Source organism: Carcharhinus amblyrhynchos, chromosome 32 (genome assembly GCF_965287045.1).
Source record: "Carcharhinus amblyrhynchos chromosome 32, sCarAmb.v2.hapA, whole genome shotgun sequence".
NCBI lineage: Eukaryota > Metazoa > Chordata > Chondrichthyes > Carcharhiniformes > Carcharhinidae > Carcharhinus > Carcharhinus amblyrhynchos.
This window is the reverse complement of record NC_137355.1, coordinates 6,678,578-6,696,214: the sequence shown is the minus strand read 5'-3', so window position 1 is coordinate 6,696,214 and position 17,637 is coordinate 6,678,578. Positions and strand designations below refer to the sequence as shown.

Below are 17,637 nucleotides of genomic sequence, written 5' to 3'. Positions count from 1 at the left end.
TTAAATCTGTGTCCTCTCATAGCGACCATTTCAACCCGGGGAAATAGCCTCTGAGAATCCACCCTATCTATTCCTCTCAACATTTTATAAACTTCTATCAGGTCGCCTCTCAACCTTCGTCTCTCCAGGGAGAAGAGTCCCAGCTCCCTCAACCTATCTTCATAAGGCATGCCTCCCAGTCCAGGCAACATCCTTGTAAATCTCCTCTGTACCCTTTCAATAGCTTCTACGTCTTTCCTATAGTGAGGCGACCAGAACTGCGCACAGTACTCCAAATGAGGCCTGACAAGGGTCTTATAAAGTTGCAGCATTACCTCCCGATTCCTAAACTCAATCCCTCGATTAATGAAGGCCAGTACACCATACGCCTTCTTGACCACATCCTCCACCTGCGAGGCCGATTTAAGAGTCCTGTGGACCCGGACCCCAAGATCCTTCTGCTCTTCAACACTACTAAGCTGCGACATCTTCGCCATTTCCTTCAATATGTCATCGATGAAGATGAACATCTCGCCAAGGCCATCCCCACACCCTCACTACTTGCCTTCAAACAACCGCACAACCTCAAACAAACCATGGTCTGCAGCAAACTGCCCAGCCCTCAGGAGAACAGTGACCATGACACCACACAACCCTGTCTCAGCAACCTCTGCAAGGTGTGCCGGATCATTGACATGATGCCATCACCACCATCTATCAGGAACACGGCACATACTGTTGCGACTCAGCCGATGTTGTCTACCTGAGACGCTGCAGGAAAGGATATCCCAAGGCATGGTACACTGGGGAGACCATGCAGACGCTACAACAATGAATGAATGAACATCGCTTGACAATCACCAGGCAAGACTGTTCTCTTCCTATTGGCAATCACTTCAGCGGTCACGGGCATTCAGCCTCTGATCTTCGGGTAAGCGTTCTCCAAGGCAGCCTTCATCACACACGACAGTGCAGAGTCGCTGAGCAGAGACTGATAGCCAAGTTCCGCACACATGAGGACAGCCTCAACTGGGATCTTGGGTTCATGTCACACTATCTGTAACCCCCATGACTTGCCTGGGTTTGCAAAATCTCACTCACTGTCCTGTTTGGAGACAATACACATCCCTTTAACCTGTGCTTAATGCTCTCTCCACTCACATTGTCTGTACCTGTAAAGACTTGATTACCTGTAAAGACTCGCATTCCAACCATTATTTTGTAAATTGAGTTTGTGTCTTTATACGTCCTGCTTGTGAACTGAACTCCCCACTCACCTGATGAAGGGGCAGAGCCCCAAAAGCTGGCGCTACCAAATAAACCGGTTGGACTTTAACCAGGTGTTGTGAGAGCACTTTTCATAAATAAGCAACTAATCATTTAATTTAAATTAAAAGCTAAAAGTGCTGGAAATGCTCAGTGGGTCAGGCACTGTCGGTGAAGAGACTAACAAGAGTTTAGTTTTAGATTATACATAGAACCCTACAGTGCAGAGAAAGGCCCTTCGGTCCATCGAGTCTGCACCGACCACAATCCCACCCAGGCCCTATCCCCATACATTTACCCACTAATCCCCCTAACCTACACATCCCTGGACACTAAGGGGCAATCTCTTAGCACGACCAATCAACCTAACCCACACATCTTTGGAGTGTGGGAGGAAACCCACACAGACACGAGGAGAATGTGCAAACTCCCCACAGACAGTGACCCCGAGACCGGGAAAAAGTCCTGGAACTGTGCTACCGCCCCCACCCCCGCGATGACTGAGCTCCACGCCTCTTCTGTCTGGTTGATAATGATACTGGCGTGGCGTTTACTCCACAGAGCGTGTTGTGGAGGGCGTGAGCGCAGAGCTGGGGTCTAACACTGATATTGACACAGCTTTACACAGAGATGTACAGCTCCGGAACCCCCGGCGGCCGCTCCACTCACAGGGAAAGGGGGGGCATTTTGCCAGTCTCAGTCCTCCTCCTCTTCCAGCTCCTCGGCTGCATCTCAGCCTTCACCTCACCCCGACTCAAACTCAACCTCGCAGGTAAGCAGAGGGTCCTGAGCCCCACGGCGGGTTTTTTTTTGTTGGGGGGGGGGGGGGTTGCTGGTGCAGGGGTCCCTGTCCAGCGGCAGGGTCCTGGGGAGGGGGAGCTGCCAGGGGTCGATGTTTCAATGACAAATCCGCATTTGCCTGTGATTCGGCCTCGGAATCTCTCTCTCTGTCTGTATATTTATGATGTGGGTATGCCGGCGTTGGACTGGTGTAAACACAGTAAAAAGTCTGACAACACCAGGTTTTAGTCCAACCTATTTATTTGATTATCAAATAAATAGGTTGGACTAAAACCTGGTGTTGTGAGACTTTTTACTCTGTATATTTACTCAGTGATATTTATTGATGCGTAGCTCCATCTCGCTCTAGGGTAGAGTCATTTTAATAATCCCGTGGTAGGGATATTGACTGATCCCAATCTTCATTTCTCATCACATGTATCCACCTTCATTTCTCTATTTTTGCCCCTATGTCTTTACCTCTCTTTTTTTCTCCATCTTCCTATCTCTACCTATCCCTCTGATTCTGTATCTCTACCAATTTAAGTACTGGTTATCTTCAATGTGTTGTGTAGTTATGAACACACTCAGGATTGTTGACAATTTAAGTAGTGGTGTGTGTGTGTGTGTGTGGGGGGGGGGGGGGGGGAGGGGTGGTTAGGGATTTCATGGTGGGGGGGGACAATGTTGTGAGGGGCTTGGATAGGGGGAGAGGTGGTCTACAACTCACTCCCTGAAAAAGGGCCTTGGTAGCATTGTTGTCAGTACAGGCTCGATGGGCCAAATGGCCTCCTCCTGTTGGGATGCTAAGTGTGGTAACCCACAGCACTACGGACCAGGGGAGTGCGATTGGGTTGGGGGTTATTTTATCAGCCAGCTGAGCTAGGATGAGCATAGTGGCCTCTCTCTATGCTGCAAATATTCTGTGCTTGCTGTTATCTGTTTCTGTATCAATCCATATCTCATTGTGAATCTATCGATCTCTCTTTTGATTAGACAATACTAGAGATAGACCAATGAGAAAGAAATAATTGGCAATCTAGTTGTGTGAGACCCCTTGGGGATGAGTGATCATTAATATGATAGAATTTTCCCATCCAGATGAAGATTGATGCAGTTGACTCTGAATCAAGGGTCCTGAACCTTAATAAAGGAAACTATAATGATAGGGGGTGCACGTTGGATATGATAGGTGGGGAGATGTTACTTCAAGGGATGATGGTGGATAGACTATCGCAAACATTCAACACTTTGGTGGCACAGTGCTTAGCACTTCTCCCTCACAGCGCCAGAGACCTGGGTTCGATTCCCGGCTTGGGTCACTGACTGAGTTTGCACGTTCTCCCCGTGTCTGCGTGGGTTGCCTCCAGGTGCTCTGGTTTTCTCCCACGTTCCATGTGGGTTAGTTTGACCATACTAAATTGACTCTAGTGTCAGGGGGATTAGCAGGGCAAATGTGTGGTGTTATGGGGATAGGACCTGGGTCGGTGCAGACTCGATGGGCCGAATGGCCTCTTTCTGCACTGTGGGATCCTATGATTCGATGGATTGATTAAGAAGGGGAAAATAGAGTGTGTGAGTAACCTTGCAGGGAACATTAAAAACTGTAAAAGCTCCAATAGGTATGTGAGGAGAAAAAGGATCGGTGAAGTTAAATGTAGGTCCCTTATAGTCAAAAACAGGGGAATTTACAATGGGGACTAAGTGTATATATACTTTGGTCCTATCTTCACAAAGTGGGACACAAATAACATTACCAGAACCATTGGGGAAAACACGGTTTAGTGAGACAGAGGAACTGAAGAAAATTAATATTCGTAGAGAAATGATTTGGGGGGAATTTATTTGACTGAAGACGGATAAATCCCCAGGGCCTGATAATCTACACCCCAGAGTGAGCCCAGAAATACTGGATGCATTGGTGGTCATTTTCCAGGATTCCATAAACTGGAGCAGTTCCTACAGATTGGAGGGTAGCGAATGTAACCCCAGTATTTTAACAAAGGGAGGTAGAGAGAAAGCAGGGACTTACAGAGCAGTCAGCCTAACGTCGGTAGTGGGGAAAATTCTAGAATCTGTTATCAAAGATTTTATAGCAAAACAGTGGCAGAGTTGGGTAGAGTCGGCATGGATTTATGAAAGAGAAATCACACTTTACAAAGTGATTTGAATTGTAGAGTTGATGAGGGGGAGCCAGTGGATGTGGCTTGTTTGAACTTTCAGAAGGCTTTTAACAATGTCCCACGTAGGAGATTAGCTTGTAATATTAAAGCGTGTGGGATTGGGGGAGTGTATAGATAGAAAACTGGTTGGCAGACAGGAAACAAAGGGTAGGAATAAACGGGGTCTTTTTCCCAATGGCAGTAAGTAGTGGGGTACTGCAGTGATCAGTGCTGAGACTCCAGCTATTCACGATACATACTAATGATTTAGATGAGGGAACTAACTGTAGTATCTGCAGGTTGGCAGGTGGCACAAAGCTGGGTGGGAGGGTGAGCTGTGAGGAGAATGCAGAGATGCTTCAGCGTGGTTTGGACAAGTTGAGCGAGTGAGCAAATGCATGTGGATAAATGTGAGGTTATCCACTTTGGTAGCAAAAACAGGAAGGCAGATTATCATCTGAATGGCTGTAGATTTAAAGGGAAAGGTGCGACATGACCTCGGAGTCCTTGTGCACCAGTCGCTGAAGATAAGCACGCAGGTCTTTATAGTGAGGGGGATAGAATGTAAAAGCAGGGAGGTCTTGCTGCAACTGTACAGGGCACTGGTGAGGCCGCAGCTGGAGTACTGTGTGCAGTTTTGGTCGCCGCACTTGTGGAAGGATATATTGGCCTTGCAGGGAGTGCAGAGAAGGTTCACCAGGCTGATACCGGAGATGAGAGGGTTGGACTATGAAGAGAGATTGAATAGATTGGGTCTGTACTTGATAGAGTTTAGAAGGACGAGAGGGGGGGATCTTATAGAGACATATAAGATAATGAAGGGGATGGATAGGGTAGAGGTAGAGAGATTCTTCCTGCTTAGAAAGGATAGCAGGACTAGAGGGCACAGCCTCAAAATAAGGGGGGGGCGCAGTTTAGATCAGAGTTGAGGAGGAACTTCTTCACTGAAAGGGTGGTGAATCTCTGGAATTCTCTGCCCGTTGAAGTGGTGGAGGCTACCTCGCTGAATATATTTAAGTCACGGGTAGATAGGTTTCTGATAGACAGGGGAATTAAGGGTTATGGGGAGAAAGCGGGAAAGTGGAACTGATCCGCTTCAGATCAGCCATGATCTTATTGAATGGCGGTGCAGGCTTGAAGGGCTAGATGGCCTACTCCTCCTATTTCTTATGTTCTTAGGTGCAGCAGGCAGTAAAAACGGCAAATGGTTGTGTTGGTCTTTGATTTGAATACAGGAACTGGAATGTCTTATTGCAATTATAGGACCTTGGTGAGGGCCAGATCTGGAACATTGTGTACAGCTTTGGTGTCCTTATCTGAGGAAGGATGTTCTTGCTCCAGATGGAGTGCAGAGAAAGTTTGTCAGATTGATTCCTAGGATAGCGGGACTGATGTTTGAGGAAAGATTGAGTCAATTATGATTGTATTCACTGGAATTCTGAAGAGTGAGAGAGCATCTCATAGAAACCAATAAAATTCCAACGGGGTTAGACAGGGTAGAGGCAGGAAGGGTGTTCTTGATGATGGGGTGTCCAGAACTAATAAATTTGATTTGATTTATTATTATCACATATATATTTGTATACAGTGAAAAGTATTGTTTCTTGCACGCTATACAGATAAAACACCGAGAAAGAAAGGAGAGGGTGCAGAATGTAGTGTTACAGTCATAGCTAGGGTGTAGAGAAAGGTCAACTTAATGCAAGATGGTCACAGCCTGAGGTTGCAGCCAAGGGTCCCAGCCTGAGGATACAGGGTAGACTGTTTAGGATGAGGAGAAATTTCTTCACCCAGAGAGTGGTCAGCCTGTGGAATTCACAGCACGGAAAGCAGCTGAGACCAAACCATCATATGTTTTCAAGAAGGAGTTAGACAGAGCATTTGGGGCGAAGGGGGTCAAAGGATATTGGGGGGAAGGTGGGATCAGGCTGTTGAGTTGGATGAGCAGCTGTGATCAGAATGAATAATGGAGCAGGCTGGAAAGGTTGAATGGCCTCCTCCTGTTCCTATTTTCTGTCATAGAAACCCTACAGTGCAGAAAGAGGCCATTCAGCCCATCAAGTCTGCATTGACCACAATCCCACCCAGGTCCTATCCCCATATCCCTACATATTTACCAGCTAATCCCTCTAACCTACGCATCTCAGGACACTAAGGGGCAGTTTTTAGCATGACCAATCAACCTAATTTGCACATCTTTGGAGTATAAGAGGAAATCGGAGCACCCGGAGGAAACCCATGCAGACACGGGGAGAATGTGCAAACTCCACACAGGCAGTGACCCAAGTCGGGAATCGAACCTGGGTCCCTGAAGCAGCACTGTGCTACCGTGCCGTGCGCCACGGTGATTCTAGGTTGCTGTAAGTGCAAATGTTTTGGTAATAATTGTTGAGGTTCTGCTCAGAACAGGATCTGTTGCACAAGCGACAATTCTTGCTTAAAAGGTTGCGAACAACATTACTGCATCGAATGTGGCACATTTGCAAGTGCACATGTACATTTGCAAACCTTTGCATTTACAGCGACCTAGAATCACCGTGGGGTGCAGCATGGCAACACAGTGGTTAGCACTGCTGCTTCAGGGACCCAGGTTCAATTCCTGGCTCGGGTCACTGGCTGTACATGGAGCTTATTTGCTGTAACAGGCAAGTTATTACCAACAGGTACTATGACAGTTACATTGATCAGTGACCTAAACCTTACCACCTCATATCCGCTCACCTTGACTGCACATTCACCACGGAAGAGCAGATACATTCTTATAGCGTTAGCCACGGGTATCTATTGCAAAATGATTCCCTGAGCTTTCACAACAGTATAATTTATTGGAATTGTAGCAACGTTTAACAATGCAGTTGCAGCAATTCTTTTTGTTGCACTCTCTCTCTTTTTTTATTCCAATGCAACCAAGTTCAATTCAGAGTCTCAACAAGTTGAAACATTCCCGATCTAAGCTGGCAAGACAGGGCTCTCACCACCTGTCCTAGGCTTGATCTACATGTTCCAAGCTGATCGGAGTAGGCATTGCTCCTCCTCCAAGGCTTAATCTCATTTGAATCTCCGCAGCCAAAAAGCTGAGATGCCGCTTTTAAAAATTGCTTCAAACGAAGCTAAAATGTAACCCAGTCCCTTCAACCGAGCACAGCATGTCAACACTGCACTTGATCTTAGCCAAAAGGCACTCTTACAATGCAGCGGGTTCCAACGTTCAGGGTCTCTGGAAAAGCATTAAACTAGGAGAAGTCTTTTAAGATCCTGCGGGGTTTGAGTTGGTGGGTTCAGAGAGAGAGAGAATGTTACAGTTGTTGGGAAGATGAGATACAATAGGATAATCAAATTACATTAACGTCATGGTGACTGGAGATGAGGTGGTCAGGTTTAGCTTCCTGATCAATGTAACTGTCATAGTATCTGTTGGGAATAACTGATACTTTGGAGTGATTCATGTGTCTGCAATGGAGGGAGTGCTAAAAGTATTAGACAACACAACTCTGTGCAACTTACAAATTGCATCATTGGCATGGTGGGGGGGGGGGTGGTGTGATGGGGTGCAGTGGAGTTTTATATTTACCTATGTTACAACGCAGAATCCCTACAGTGGAGAAATAGGCCATTTGGCCCATCTGCACCGACAGAGCATCTTACCCAGGACCACCTTATCCCTGTAACCCCACACGTTTACCCAATGATCCCCCTAAATCTTGGGGCATTAAGGGTCAATTTGGAATCCTTGATATTTCCCCATTGACCGCCTTCTCCATACACTATTCCCAACCCCTGTCTTCTTTCTCCTGCTACTCATGATTTCAGCCCAGACCAATTCTACCTCACTATCCACTACCGTGACTCACCACTGCACATCTCAAACTGAGTGTCTGATTTTTCTGGGAAAGTTTTAAAAGTACATTTACACATTATTTAAACAGTTATGATTTGCCATCTTCTATATGTACTTAGATCATCCTTGGACTGTGGGAGGAAATCGGAGGCACGGGGAGAATGTCCTGTCTTTATCCTGCCTAACCCTGTTAGAATTTAATAGGTTTCAATGAGATCTCCCCCCCACTCATTCTTCTGAACTCCAGCAAATAACCATCCTAACTGACTCAGTCTTGCCTCATACGTCAGCCCCGTCATCCCAGGAATCAGTCTGGTAATTGTTCTCTGCACTCCCTCTGGAGCAAGAACATCCTTCCTCCACTGGGAATCGAACCTGGGTCCCCGGTGCTGTGAGGCAGCAGTGCTAACCACCGTGCCGCCCTAGGATCGATTACACGCAACCAAACACGCAGAGGGGGCTGTAGCTTAAAAGCTCGGTTATAGTAGCCTTGCAAGAGGCTAAAGCTCTTTTCTCTGAAGCAGAGAGAGCTTAGGGGTGACGGAACTCTTTAAAACTATAAAGGTGACTAATAGGATAGATGTAGAAAAAGGTATTCTCCACCTATGCGGCAACAAAATTTAGGGATCTTAATATAAGGTAGTCATTATTAAATCCTCTGGGAATTCAAGAGAAATATTTTCACCTAGAGAGTGTTTAGAACGTAGAACTAATTAGCAGAGGGAGATGAATAGCATTAATGCACCTGGGGAAAGCTAGATAAAGAGATAAGACGTGCAGGTGGAATCATAGAATCCCTACAGTGCAGAAGAAGGCCATCAGCCCATCAAGTCTGTACTGACTCTCTGAAAGAGAATCTTACCAGGTCCTTTCCCTGTAACCCCACGTATTTGTCCCACTATTCCATGTAACTTACATATCTTTGGGCTGTGGGAGGAAACCAGAGCACCCGAAGGAAAGCCACGCAAGCATGGGGAGAATGGGTGGCACGGTAGCGCAGTGGTTAGCACTGCTGTGTCACAGCTTCAGTGACCTGGTTTCGATTCCTGGCTTGGGTCACTGCCTGTGTGGAGTTTGCACATTCATAGAAACCCTACATACAGTGCAGAAAGAGGCCATTTGGCCCATTGAGTCTGCAGCGATCACAATCCCACCCAGACCCGAACCCCCGTATCCACCCCGCTAACCCCTCATTGTTCTTCGGAGCAGTTCAATTAGAGGAGTGCTGGTGGCTGCTGCTGAGCTGCCGAACCTCTGTTCATTCTTTCGTGGGTTTTTTTTTTCCCTTTTCCGCTTCACGGCGTATTTTTTAAAAATTTGCTGAAGTTAGGCGCGGGGGTAGTCGGGAAGGGTGCGCGGAATATAAAAGGAAGGTAAGAGTAGACAGCGGGCAGTGTCAGGAGCGGGCAGCGGAGTGAGCAGGGAGCAGAGTGGGAGCTGTAAGGGCTTTGGCTCACTGGGCTTAGGCGAAAGCAGGCTCAGGTGAGGTAGGTTCTTTTCTGTGTTCGCCTTCTCTTTTCCCCCCTTAGTGCCTGATCTCCAAGGGCAATAAATAAAATGGCAAGTTCAATTGCGAGACCAGTGTGAGATGCGGGAGTTCCTGGACACACTGCGTCTCCTGGAGGTCCACATCTGTGCTAAGTGTATGGAGCTTCAGCACCTGAGGAACCGGGTCAGGGAGCTAGAGCTGCGGCTCGACGATCTATTTTTATTAAGGGAGAACGAAACAATAATAGATAGGAACTACAGTCAGGTGGAGACACCAGGGCCTCAGGGGGAGGACAGCTGGGTAACAGTCAGGAAGGGCAAACATCGGAAGGGTCACGTTCCAAAGAGGACCCCAGAGTTAGTCTCCCAAAACATCAAGAGAAGGGCAGCAAATGAGGGAGGTGATCTTCCAGAGGGAAGACAGGAGGACCAGATCGCCTCAGAGGGAAGGAAGGGGACTAGAAGTGAGATAGTGGTGGGGGATGGAAGGGTTAGAGGAATAGATAGGCGGTTCTGTGGACTCCAGCATGGTAGTCTGCCTCCCTGGAGCAGGGGTACAGGATGTTCCAGAGAGGGTAGAAGGAATATCAAAGGGAACCAAGCGGATGTGATTGTACATGTAGGGGAGAAGGATGTAGGAAGGAAGAGCAGGGGGGGAAATACGTAAGCAATTTAGGGAGATGGGTGCTAGACTAAAGAGTAAGGCCTCCAGGGTGGCAATCTCTGGACTGCTACCAGTGCCTAGTGACAGTGGGGCTCGGAATACCAAGATCCTTCAACTGAATGTGTGGCTGAAGGATTGGTGCAAGACGGAGGGTTTTCCATTTGTTAATCATTGGGAAGTTTTCGAGAGAGAACAACACCTGTATAGGAAGGATGGGGAACACTTAAATGGGAAGGGTACGAATATCTTAACTGGGAGTTTAGCTGGAGTGTTTCGGCAGGGTTTAAACTAATGTGGCGGGGGGGTGGGCGGTGGGATGGAACCAATAGCTCAGTAGGCACTGGGATTGGGAGCGAGTTGGGTGCCAGGGTAAGGTTAGATGAGAAGAGAATCATCCTGGAGAAGGAGGACCCGAGTGGGCCTGGAGGTCTGGAGTGCGTCTGCTTTAACGCGAGGAGCGTAACGGGTAAGACGGACGAACTTAGAGCCTTAATGCTTACAAGGAATTTGGATGTGGTGGCAGTGACAGAGACGTGGTTAAAAGAAGGGCAGGACTGGCAGCTAAATATTCCTGGGTATAAGTGTTTCAGGTGTGACAGAGGAGGGACAGAAAGAGGTGGGGGAGTGGCGTTGTTAGTTAGGGAGCACATTACAGCAGTGCAGAGAGAGGACAATTTAGAGGAGTCAGGAAATGAGTGGCTGTGGGTGGAGTTCAAGAACAGGAAGGGTGCAATCACTATGCTGGGGGTGTACTATAGGCCACCCAATAGCCCGTGAGAAGTGGAAGAAAGCATATGTAAGGAAATTCTGGATAGGTGCAGAAAAAATAGGGTTGCTGTAGTGGGAGACTTTAATCTCCCTGGGGTGGATTGGAAGGTGCCTAGGGCTGGGGGTCTGGACAGGGAAGAATTTGTAAAATGTGTACTGGAAGGCTGTTTGGAGCAGTATGTAGTTAGCCCGACTAGAGAGGGGGCTATACTGGATTTAGTTCTGGGAAATGAGCCTGGTCAGGTGGTCGAGGTTTCAGTAGGGGAACATGTGGCAAATAGTGACCACAATTCTGTCTCCTTTAGGATACTAATGGAAAAGTATAAGTGTTGTCCAAGGGAGGGTTACACTAATAATGGCTCCAAAATGGTTAGAAGAACTAAACCCTTTTCCATTTCTGGGTAGCTATTATAAACACACAGATTCTGCACCCTCTCCCTTCCTTCTCCCCTCTGTACTCTATGAACAGTATGCTCTATCCATATAGTGTGCAAGAAACAATACTTTTCACTGTACCATGTGGCAATAATAAATCAAATCAAAAGACTGATCCCCGCTAGGGTCCCCTCCCCACTCTGACTAACCCCTCCCCCATGGATTTTCCCCTGCAGGCTCACAACCTGCCCCAACCCAACACGACCCCCTCTGACCCGCGGACCCGACCGGACCTCCCACCCAACCCCCCACCACACCCTAACATCTGTCCTGACCCCACCAACTCCCTCTCCTTCAGTCTCCCCAACAACACCATCCCAACCCTGACCTCTGACCCGCAGACCCGACCGGACCTCCAACCCTCCCCCCCACCTCCTCTCCACCCCCAGCACACCCTAACATCTGTCCCGACCCCACCGACTCCCAGTCTCCCCGACAACACCACCCCAACTCTGACCTCTAACCCAGACCCTTGACCACCAAGCTCCACACTGTCTCGATCACCCTCTGACCTCTGACCCTATCCCCAACTATCCCTCCCTTACTGACCAACCCACCCTGACCTCTGCCCCCTTCACCCCACACTCCCAACCGCTGATTCCCCTCCCCCCGAACCCTTGATCCTCCCCTCCCCCGCTGAAATGGAACATTCCAGGTACACAACAGAGCTAAAAGCTCAAAGCAGAGTACATAGAAGGAAAGAAGGGGATTGATTAAGGATTGATGTTGGTGAGTTGAATGAATTGTAGAACCCTGCAATGCAGAAGGAAGCCATTCGGCCCATCAAGCCTGCACTGACCACAGTCCCACCCAGGCCCTATCCTCATAACCCTGCGCATTTATTCTAGCTAGTCCAGCTGACACTAAGGGGCAATTTTAGCACGGCCAGTTCCCCGAACCCACAAATCTTCGGACTGTGGGAGGAAACCAGAGCACCCGGAGGGAACCCACACAGATACGGGGAGAACGTGCAGTCGGTGACCCAAGCCGAGAATCGAATCCGGCTCCCTGGCGCTGTGAGGCAGCAGAGCTGACCACCGTGCTAATGAAACTGAGCCACTGAGATTTCTGTAAGTCTGAAATAGTAACGGGAGGTCAGTAGGATCCGTGGATGGAAACTTTACTTGCTGAGAGGTCATTGATCTAAAACCATTTCCTCTGTATTTTAATCTTGCCCGAGTGTTTTAGACAATTTCTTTGTTAATTGTGTTAAGCGGTTGACAGAGCGTTCGGTCACTCTCTGATGCCAGCAGCTGCAGATGCTTAGCCTCCCTTTGTACTTCAACAGCTGAGCTGGATGAGCTAGACTGCAGCAGGAAATGTCTCAAACGTATTGTTTTCATCATTGCAAAGGCCCACTTGACCAAGACTGATGCCTCAACTCCTTCACTTTTTACTGTCCTTAGTATTGGGTATTAAGGCCAGTGAAGATGGGAAAGGGTCAATGGATTTTGTACCTGATGAATGGATTTTGTATCTAGAATATGTCACGAGCATAACCTTTCATCATGACTGATCTTCTCAAACTTGTACTGCCCTTGGCATTAATATAAGTTATTTGTGCATGTCTTGCGTACTCTCATTTTTATATGGAGAGAGAGTTTAATTTGGCTGTTATTTTGTAGACTTTTTAACTCTTATCTATTTGTGTTCGTTGGACATCGTTACACAGAAGGTAGTTTTTGATACTGGCTTTTGACAGCTGCTGAAGGCAGATTGCGATATCGCCTTTTAATAGGAAGGGGACGGCCACTATTGCACAAGTAACTTCAAAGACAGGGATGCGAGTACTGCTGCAGAGGGTTTTAGAATTGTGACTGGATTGAAGGACTGTGTCATGACTGCAGGACTGTAATTCCTGATTCAGTCTGGGGCTGAATCACGACCAAGGGAGGAAGACCTTGGGGTGACACGGTAGCACAGTGGGTTAGCACTGCTGCTTCACAGCTCCAGGGTCCTGGGTTCGATTCCCGGCTCGGGTCACTGTCTGTGTGGAGTTTGCACATTCTCTTCGTGTCTGCGTGGGTTTCCTCCCACAGTCCAAAGATGTGCAGGTTAGGTTGATTGGCCTTGCTAAGAAATTGCCCCTTAGTGTCGTGAGATGTGTAGGTTAGAGGGATTAGTGGGTATAATATAGGGACTGGGTGGGGTTGTTTTTGGTGCAGACTCGATGGGCCGAAGGTCCTCTTTCTGCACTGTGTGGGGGGGGTCTGTGATTTATGACCTGCAGGAATTGGAACTTTGAATCGTGATCACTGCTGGAGCTCAGAAGTGCCCACTTGTGTTTGTGTTCTGTGAGAATTCAGGTAGTTCGGGCTGGACGATGGTAGTCATGATGCGGAGATGCTGACATTGGACTGGGGTAAACACAGTAAAAAAGTCCCACTGTAAACTGTGTGTGCCTCCATGTGGCCTTCTCTGATCAGAACCTTCCACACACCTGACAAAGGGACAGTGTTTCCGAAAGCTTGTGGGTTCACTATCAAATAAACTGGTTGGACTTAAACCTGGTGTTGTGAGACTTTTTACTGTGTTTAACCCAGTCCAACACCGGCATCTCCACATCATGACTACCATGGACACCGCAACCTGCCGGATCCAAGTGGAGAGGATCTCCAAGAAGATTGCGCATATCGACACAGGCATCAAGTTTTTACAATCAGTATTCTGTAAACTGGGTGTGTCTTTATACGCCCTTCTCTGACCAGAACCTTCCACACACTTGACGAAGGAACAGCGTTTCCGAAAGCTTGTGACTTTAGAACAAAGAACAACCCAGCACGGGAAACAGGCCCTTCGGCCCAACGATTTACTATCAAATAAACTGGTTGGACTTTAGCCTGGTGTTGTGAGACTTCTCACTGCCCTGGTTGGAACCAGTTTCTCTGTCCATCCCTAGTTACCCTTGAGAAGATGGTGGTGAGCTGCCTTCTTGAATGACTGCAGTCTGAGGTGCTGCTAGGGAGGGAGTTTCTGCGGTAGTGACAGTGACGGAACAGCGATATATTTCCAAGCCTTTCCAGATGGCGCATGAGCGAGGCAACTTCTTGGAAGCTGTGCCCACATACCTTCTAATTCCATCTTTTTACTCTCGTTCTATCCTTCTAAAACTTCATTTTCATTGAGTTGACCCTTCTCTAGCTGTGACTGTAACACTACATTATGCACTCTCTCCTTTCCTTCTCTATGAATGGTATGCTTTGTCTGTACGGCGCGCAAGAAGCAATACTTTTCACCGTATGTTAATGCATGTGACAATAATAACTCACGTCACAAAAAAGTCAGAATCATAGAATCCCTACAGTGCAGAAGGAGGCCATTTGGCCCATTAAGTCTGTATTGACCAGAATCCCGCACAAACCCCATTCCTGTGACCTCACGCATTTACCCTGCTAATCCCCTGACACTAGGGTTAATTTAGCATGGCCATTTAACCTAACCCGCACATCTTTGGAGTTTGGGAGGAAACCAGAGCACCTGGAGGAAACCCATGCGGACACCGGGAGAATGTGCAAACTCCACACAGATAGTGACCCGAGGCCAGAATTGAACCTGGGCTCCTTGGTGCTGTGAGGGAGCAGTGCTAACCCACTTTGCCACCGTGTTGCCCACTCAGGAGGGTGGGTGGTTTGAAGGGGAACTTGCAGGCGGTTGTGTTCCTTTGCGTCTGCTGCCCTTGTTCTGGTCTAGCCAGCGACTCCCACGTGCTGTGAAAGAATAAAGAAAATCCAGAAAAATTACCGCATTGTGTGTTTATTGAAATACCCTTGTGTGTGTGTGTGTGTTTGGTTTCTGAAATATGTTTATAAATTTCCTAACTCGCAGTTATTGGGAAAAGATGATGACTCATCGCAGATGGATCAAGTATAATCTCAGAATATACTCCTATTGATTTACTGCAAAAATTTGACAAATGGCCTTGGAAATGTTGCAGAATTCATTGACTTTAGTGGTAGATATTGTCAGCAGATTTGAGGGTCTGCACTGTATGAATCTATGACTCTATACCAGGGATGAAGGAATGGAGAGGCTTGGATTACTCAGATTAGACGTGATGTGGAGATGCCGGCGTTGGACTGGGGTAAAGACAGTAAGAATTCTCACAACAGGTCACCTGATGAAGGGGCAAACCCTGAAAGCTTGTGGGTTTACATCAAATAAATTGGTTGGACTTTAACCAAGTGTTGTGAGACTTCTTACTGTTGTTTACTCAGATTAGAGCAGACAAGTGTTGAAAATTGTGACCAATTTTGATGGAAGAATGAATCCCAAGCTTAAGCAACCACAATCGCCAGTCAGCAAGGGCCAGGGTTAACCTCCATGACTGTGCAATGGTCTGACTCCCTGAACCATCCACACAGTAGCAGGCTCCATTCAAGGGCGAGTGAACTGTAAAAGCCTCTTTTATTTTAAGCATGCATTAGCGCCTAGTCGAGGGCAATCCCTGGAAATATTGCAAATTATCTCCTTGCCTCCTGGAAGTTTTGTATTCGAGCTGATTCATGTGGCGGTGAGCAAGTCTGCTTTTGAGAACTGATTCCAGTCAAAGATCTGTCCATCACTTACTATTGCAGCGGCCACACTCACACCGAGAATAATCTCAAATAAAAGCTGATGCTGGAATCGGAAACCAAAAACGAAAATGCTGTGAAATCTCAGCAGATCTGGCAGTATCTGTAAAGGAGAGAAAAGAGCTGACGTTTCGAGTCCAGATGACTCTCAAGAAGTCATTTGAACTCGAAACATCAGCTCTTTTCTGTCCTTACAGATGCTGCCAGATCTGCTGAGATTTCACAGCATTTCCCCTCCAGAGAATAACCTTACTTTACTGCACTTCCATATCACGTGTCCGTAGCTTTTGACCTGATTTGATTTTTGGTGTATTGTGATGCAGTAAAAGTATTGCACGTTATTACAGGCAAAGCCATTCATGAGGTACATAGGGGAGAAGGAAAGGAGAGAGCGCAGAGTGTAGTGTTACAGTCATAGTTTGGGTGTAGAGAAAGATCAGCTTAATATATGACAGGTCCATTCAAAGGTCTGATGGCAGCAGGCAAGAAGTTGTTCTTGAGTTGGTTGGTACATGCTTTCAGACTTTTGTATCTTTTTCCCGAAGGAAGAAGGTGGAAGCGAGAATGTCCAGTGTGCATGGGATCCTTGATTATGCTGGCTGCTTTTCCGAGGCAGCAGGAACTGTAGATGGAATCAATGGATGGGAGGCTGGTTTGAGAGGTGGACCGGATTACATTCACAGACATTTGTAGTTCCTTGTGGTCTTGGGCAGAGCAGGAGCCCATGCCAAGCTGTGGTACAACCAGAAAGAATGCTTTCTATGGTGCATCTGTAAAAGTTGGTGAGAGTCGTAGTGGACATGTTGAATTTCCTTAGACTCCTGAGAAAGTAGAAGCACTGCTGGGCTTTCTCAAGAGACCATGACAGGTTTTTGGTGATCTGGACATCTAGAAACTTGAAACTCCTGACCGTTTCCACTTGATCCCTGTTGATATATCATAGTCATGAGATATTAGGCTATTTGAGTTGACGCCAATCTCTGGGTCCCAGGGTCCATGACTACCATTTCCTTCAAATGACACTTGGTTCTTTGACCTTGTCTTCTGCGTTCATCGTTCACCAGTAAAACCATGTCCTTTATATCTTTACAGCTGAAATTAAAGAACGAATCACATTTAATCCGACTGAGAAATACTTAACCACACTCCGCGAAGGAAACATCGTGTATGTTGGTGGGAAAGAAGTTCTTTATGAAATAAACTTTGGAAGCTCTCCTATTGAAGTACATAAGGTATAAAAATAGAACCGGCTTGAAGTGGCCCTGAATTATTAATAGGATGCAACATGCTGAGTCTTGTTTGTAAAGTTACTGATGAACTCTACGCCATCTGTAGAGGATCAAGCATTTCTCCCATGTCGAGAACTAACCAAGGACATTTATTTTGTGATCCATTGCGTCTGTTAATGGTGTTTAACAACCCAAGGAAACTCAGTGGGGGAGGAAGTGTTTTCAAAAGTTGGATGTTAATTCCGTCATCAATGGAATTTGACACTGTCTCACAACAGACTTGTGGATAAAGATACAGCTCACGGAATGATAAAAGGACAGTAGCGATATGGATATGAAATTAGCTGAACAATAGGAAGCAAAAAGTAATGTCTAGTGGGTGTTTTTCGGGCTGGAGGGAGGATTGTAGTGTGCTCCCCAGGGGTCAATATTGAGACCCTTGTTTTTTTTCCTGATG

General features: G+C 47.1%; 1 protein-coding gene across 1 annotated transcript in view; it reads left to right on the top strand.

The window, feature by feature from the left end:
- Positions 1–1,783: 1,783 nt before the first annotated feature.
- Positions 1,784–17,637, top strand: part of LOC145360636 (semaphorin-7A-like) — a 60,977-nt gene continuing 45,123 nt past the window's right edge. The window contains exons 1-2 of the mRNA XM_080215985.1: positions 1,784–2,017; positions 17,044–17,183. Of these exons, the coding sequence (XP_080072111.1) occupies positions 1,876–2,017; positions 17,044–17,183 (282 nt within the window). The 5' untranslated portion in view covers positions 1,784–1,875. The remainder of the gene's footprint in view (positions 2,018–17,043; positions 17,184–17,637) is intronic.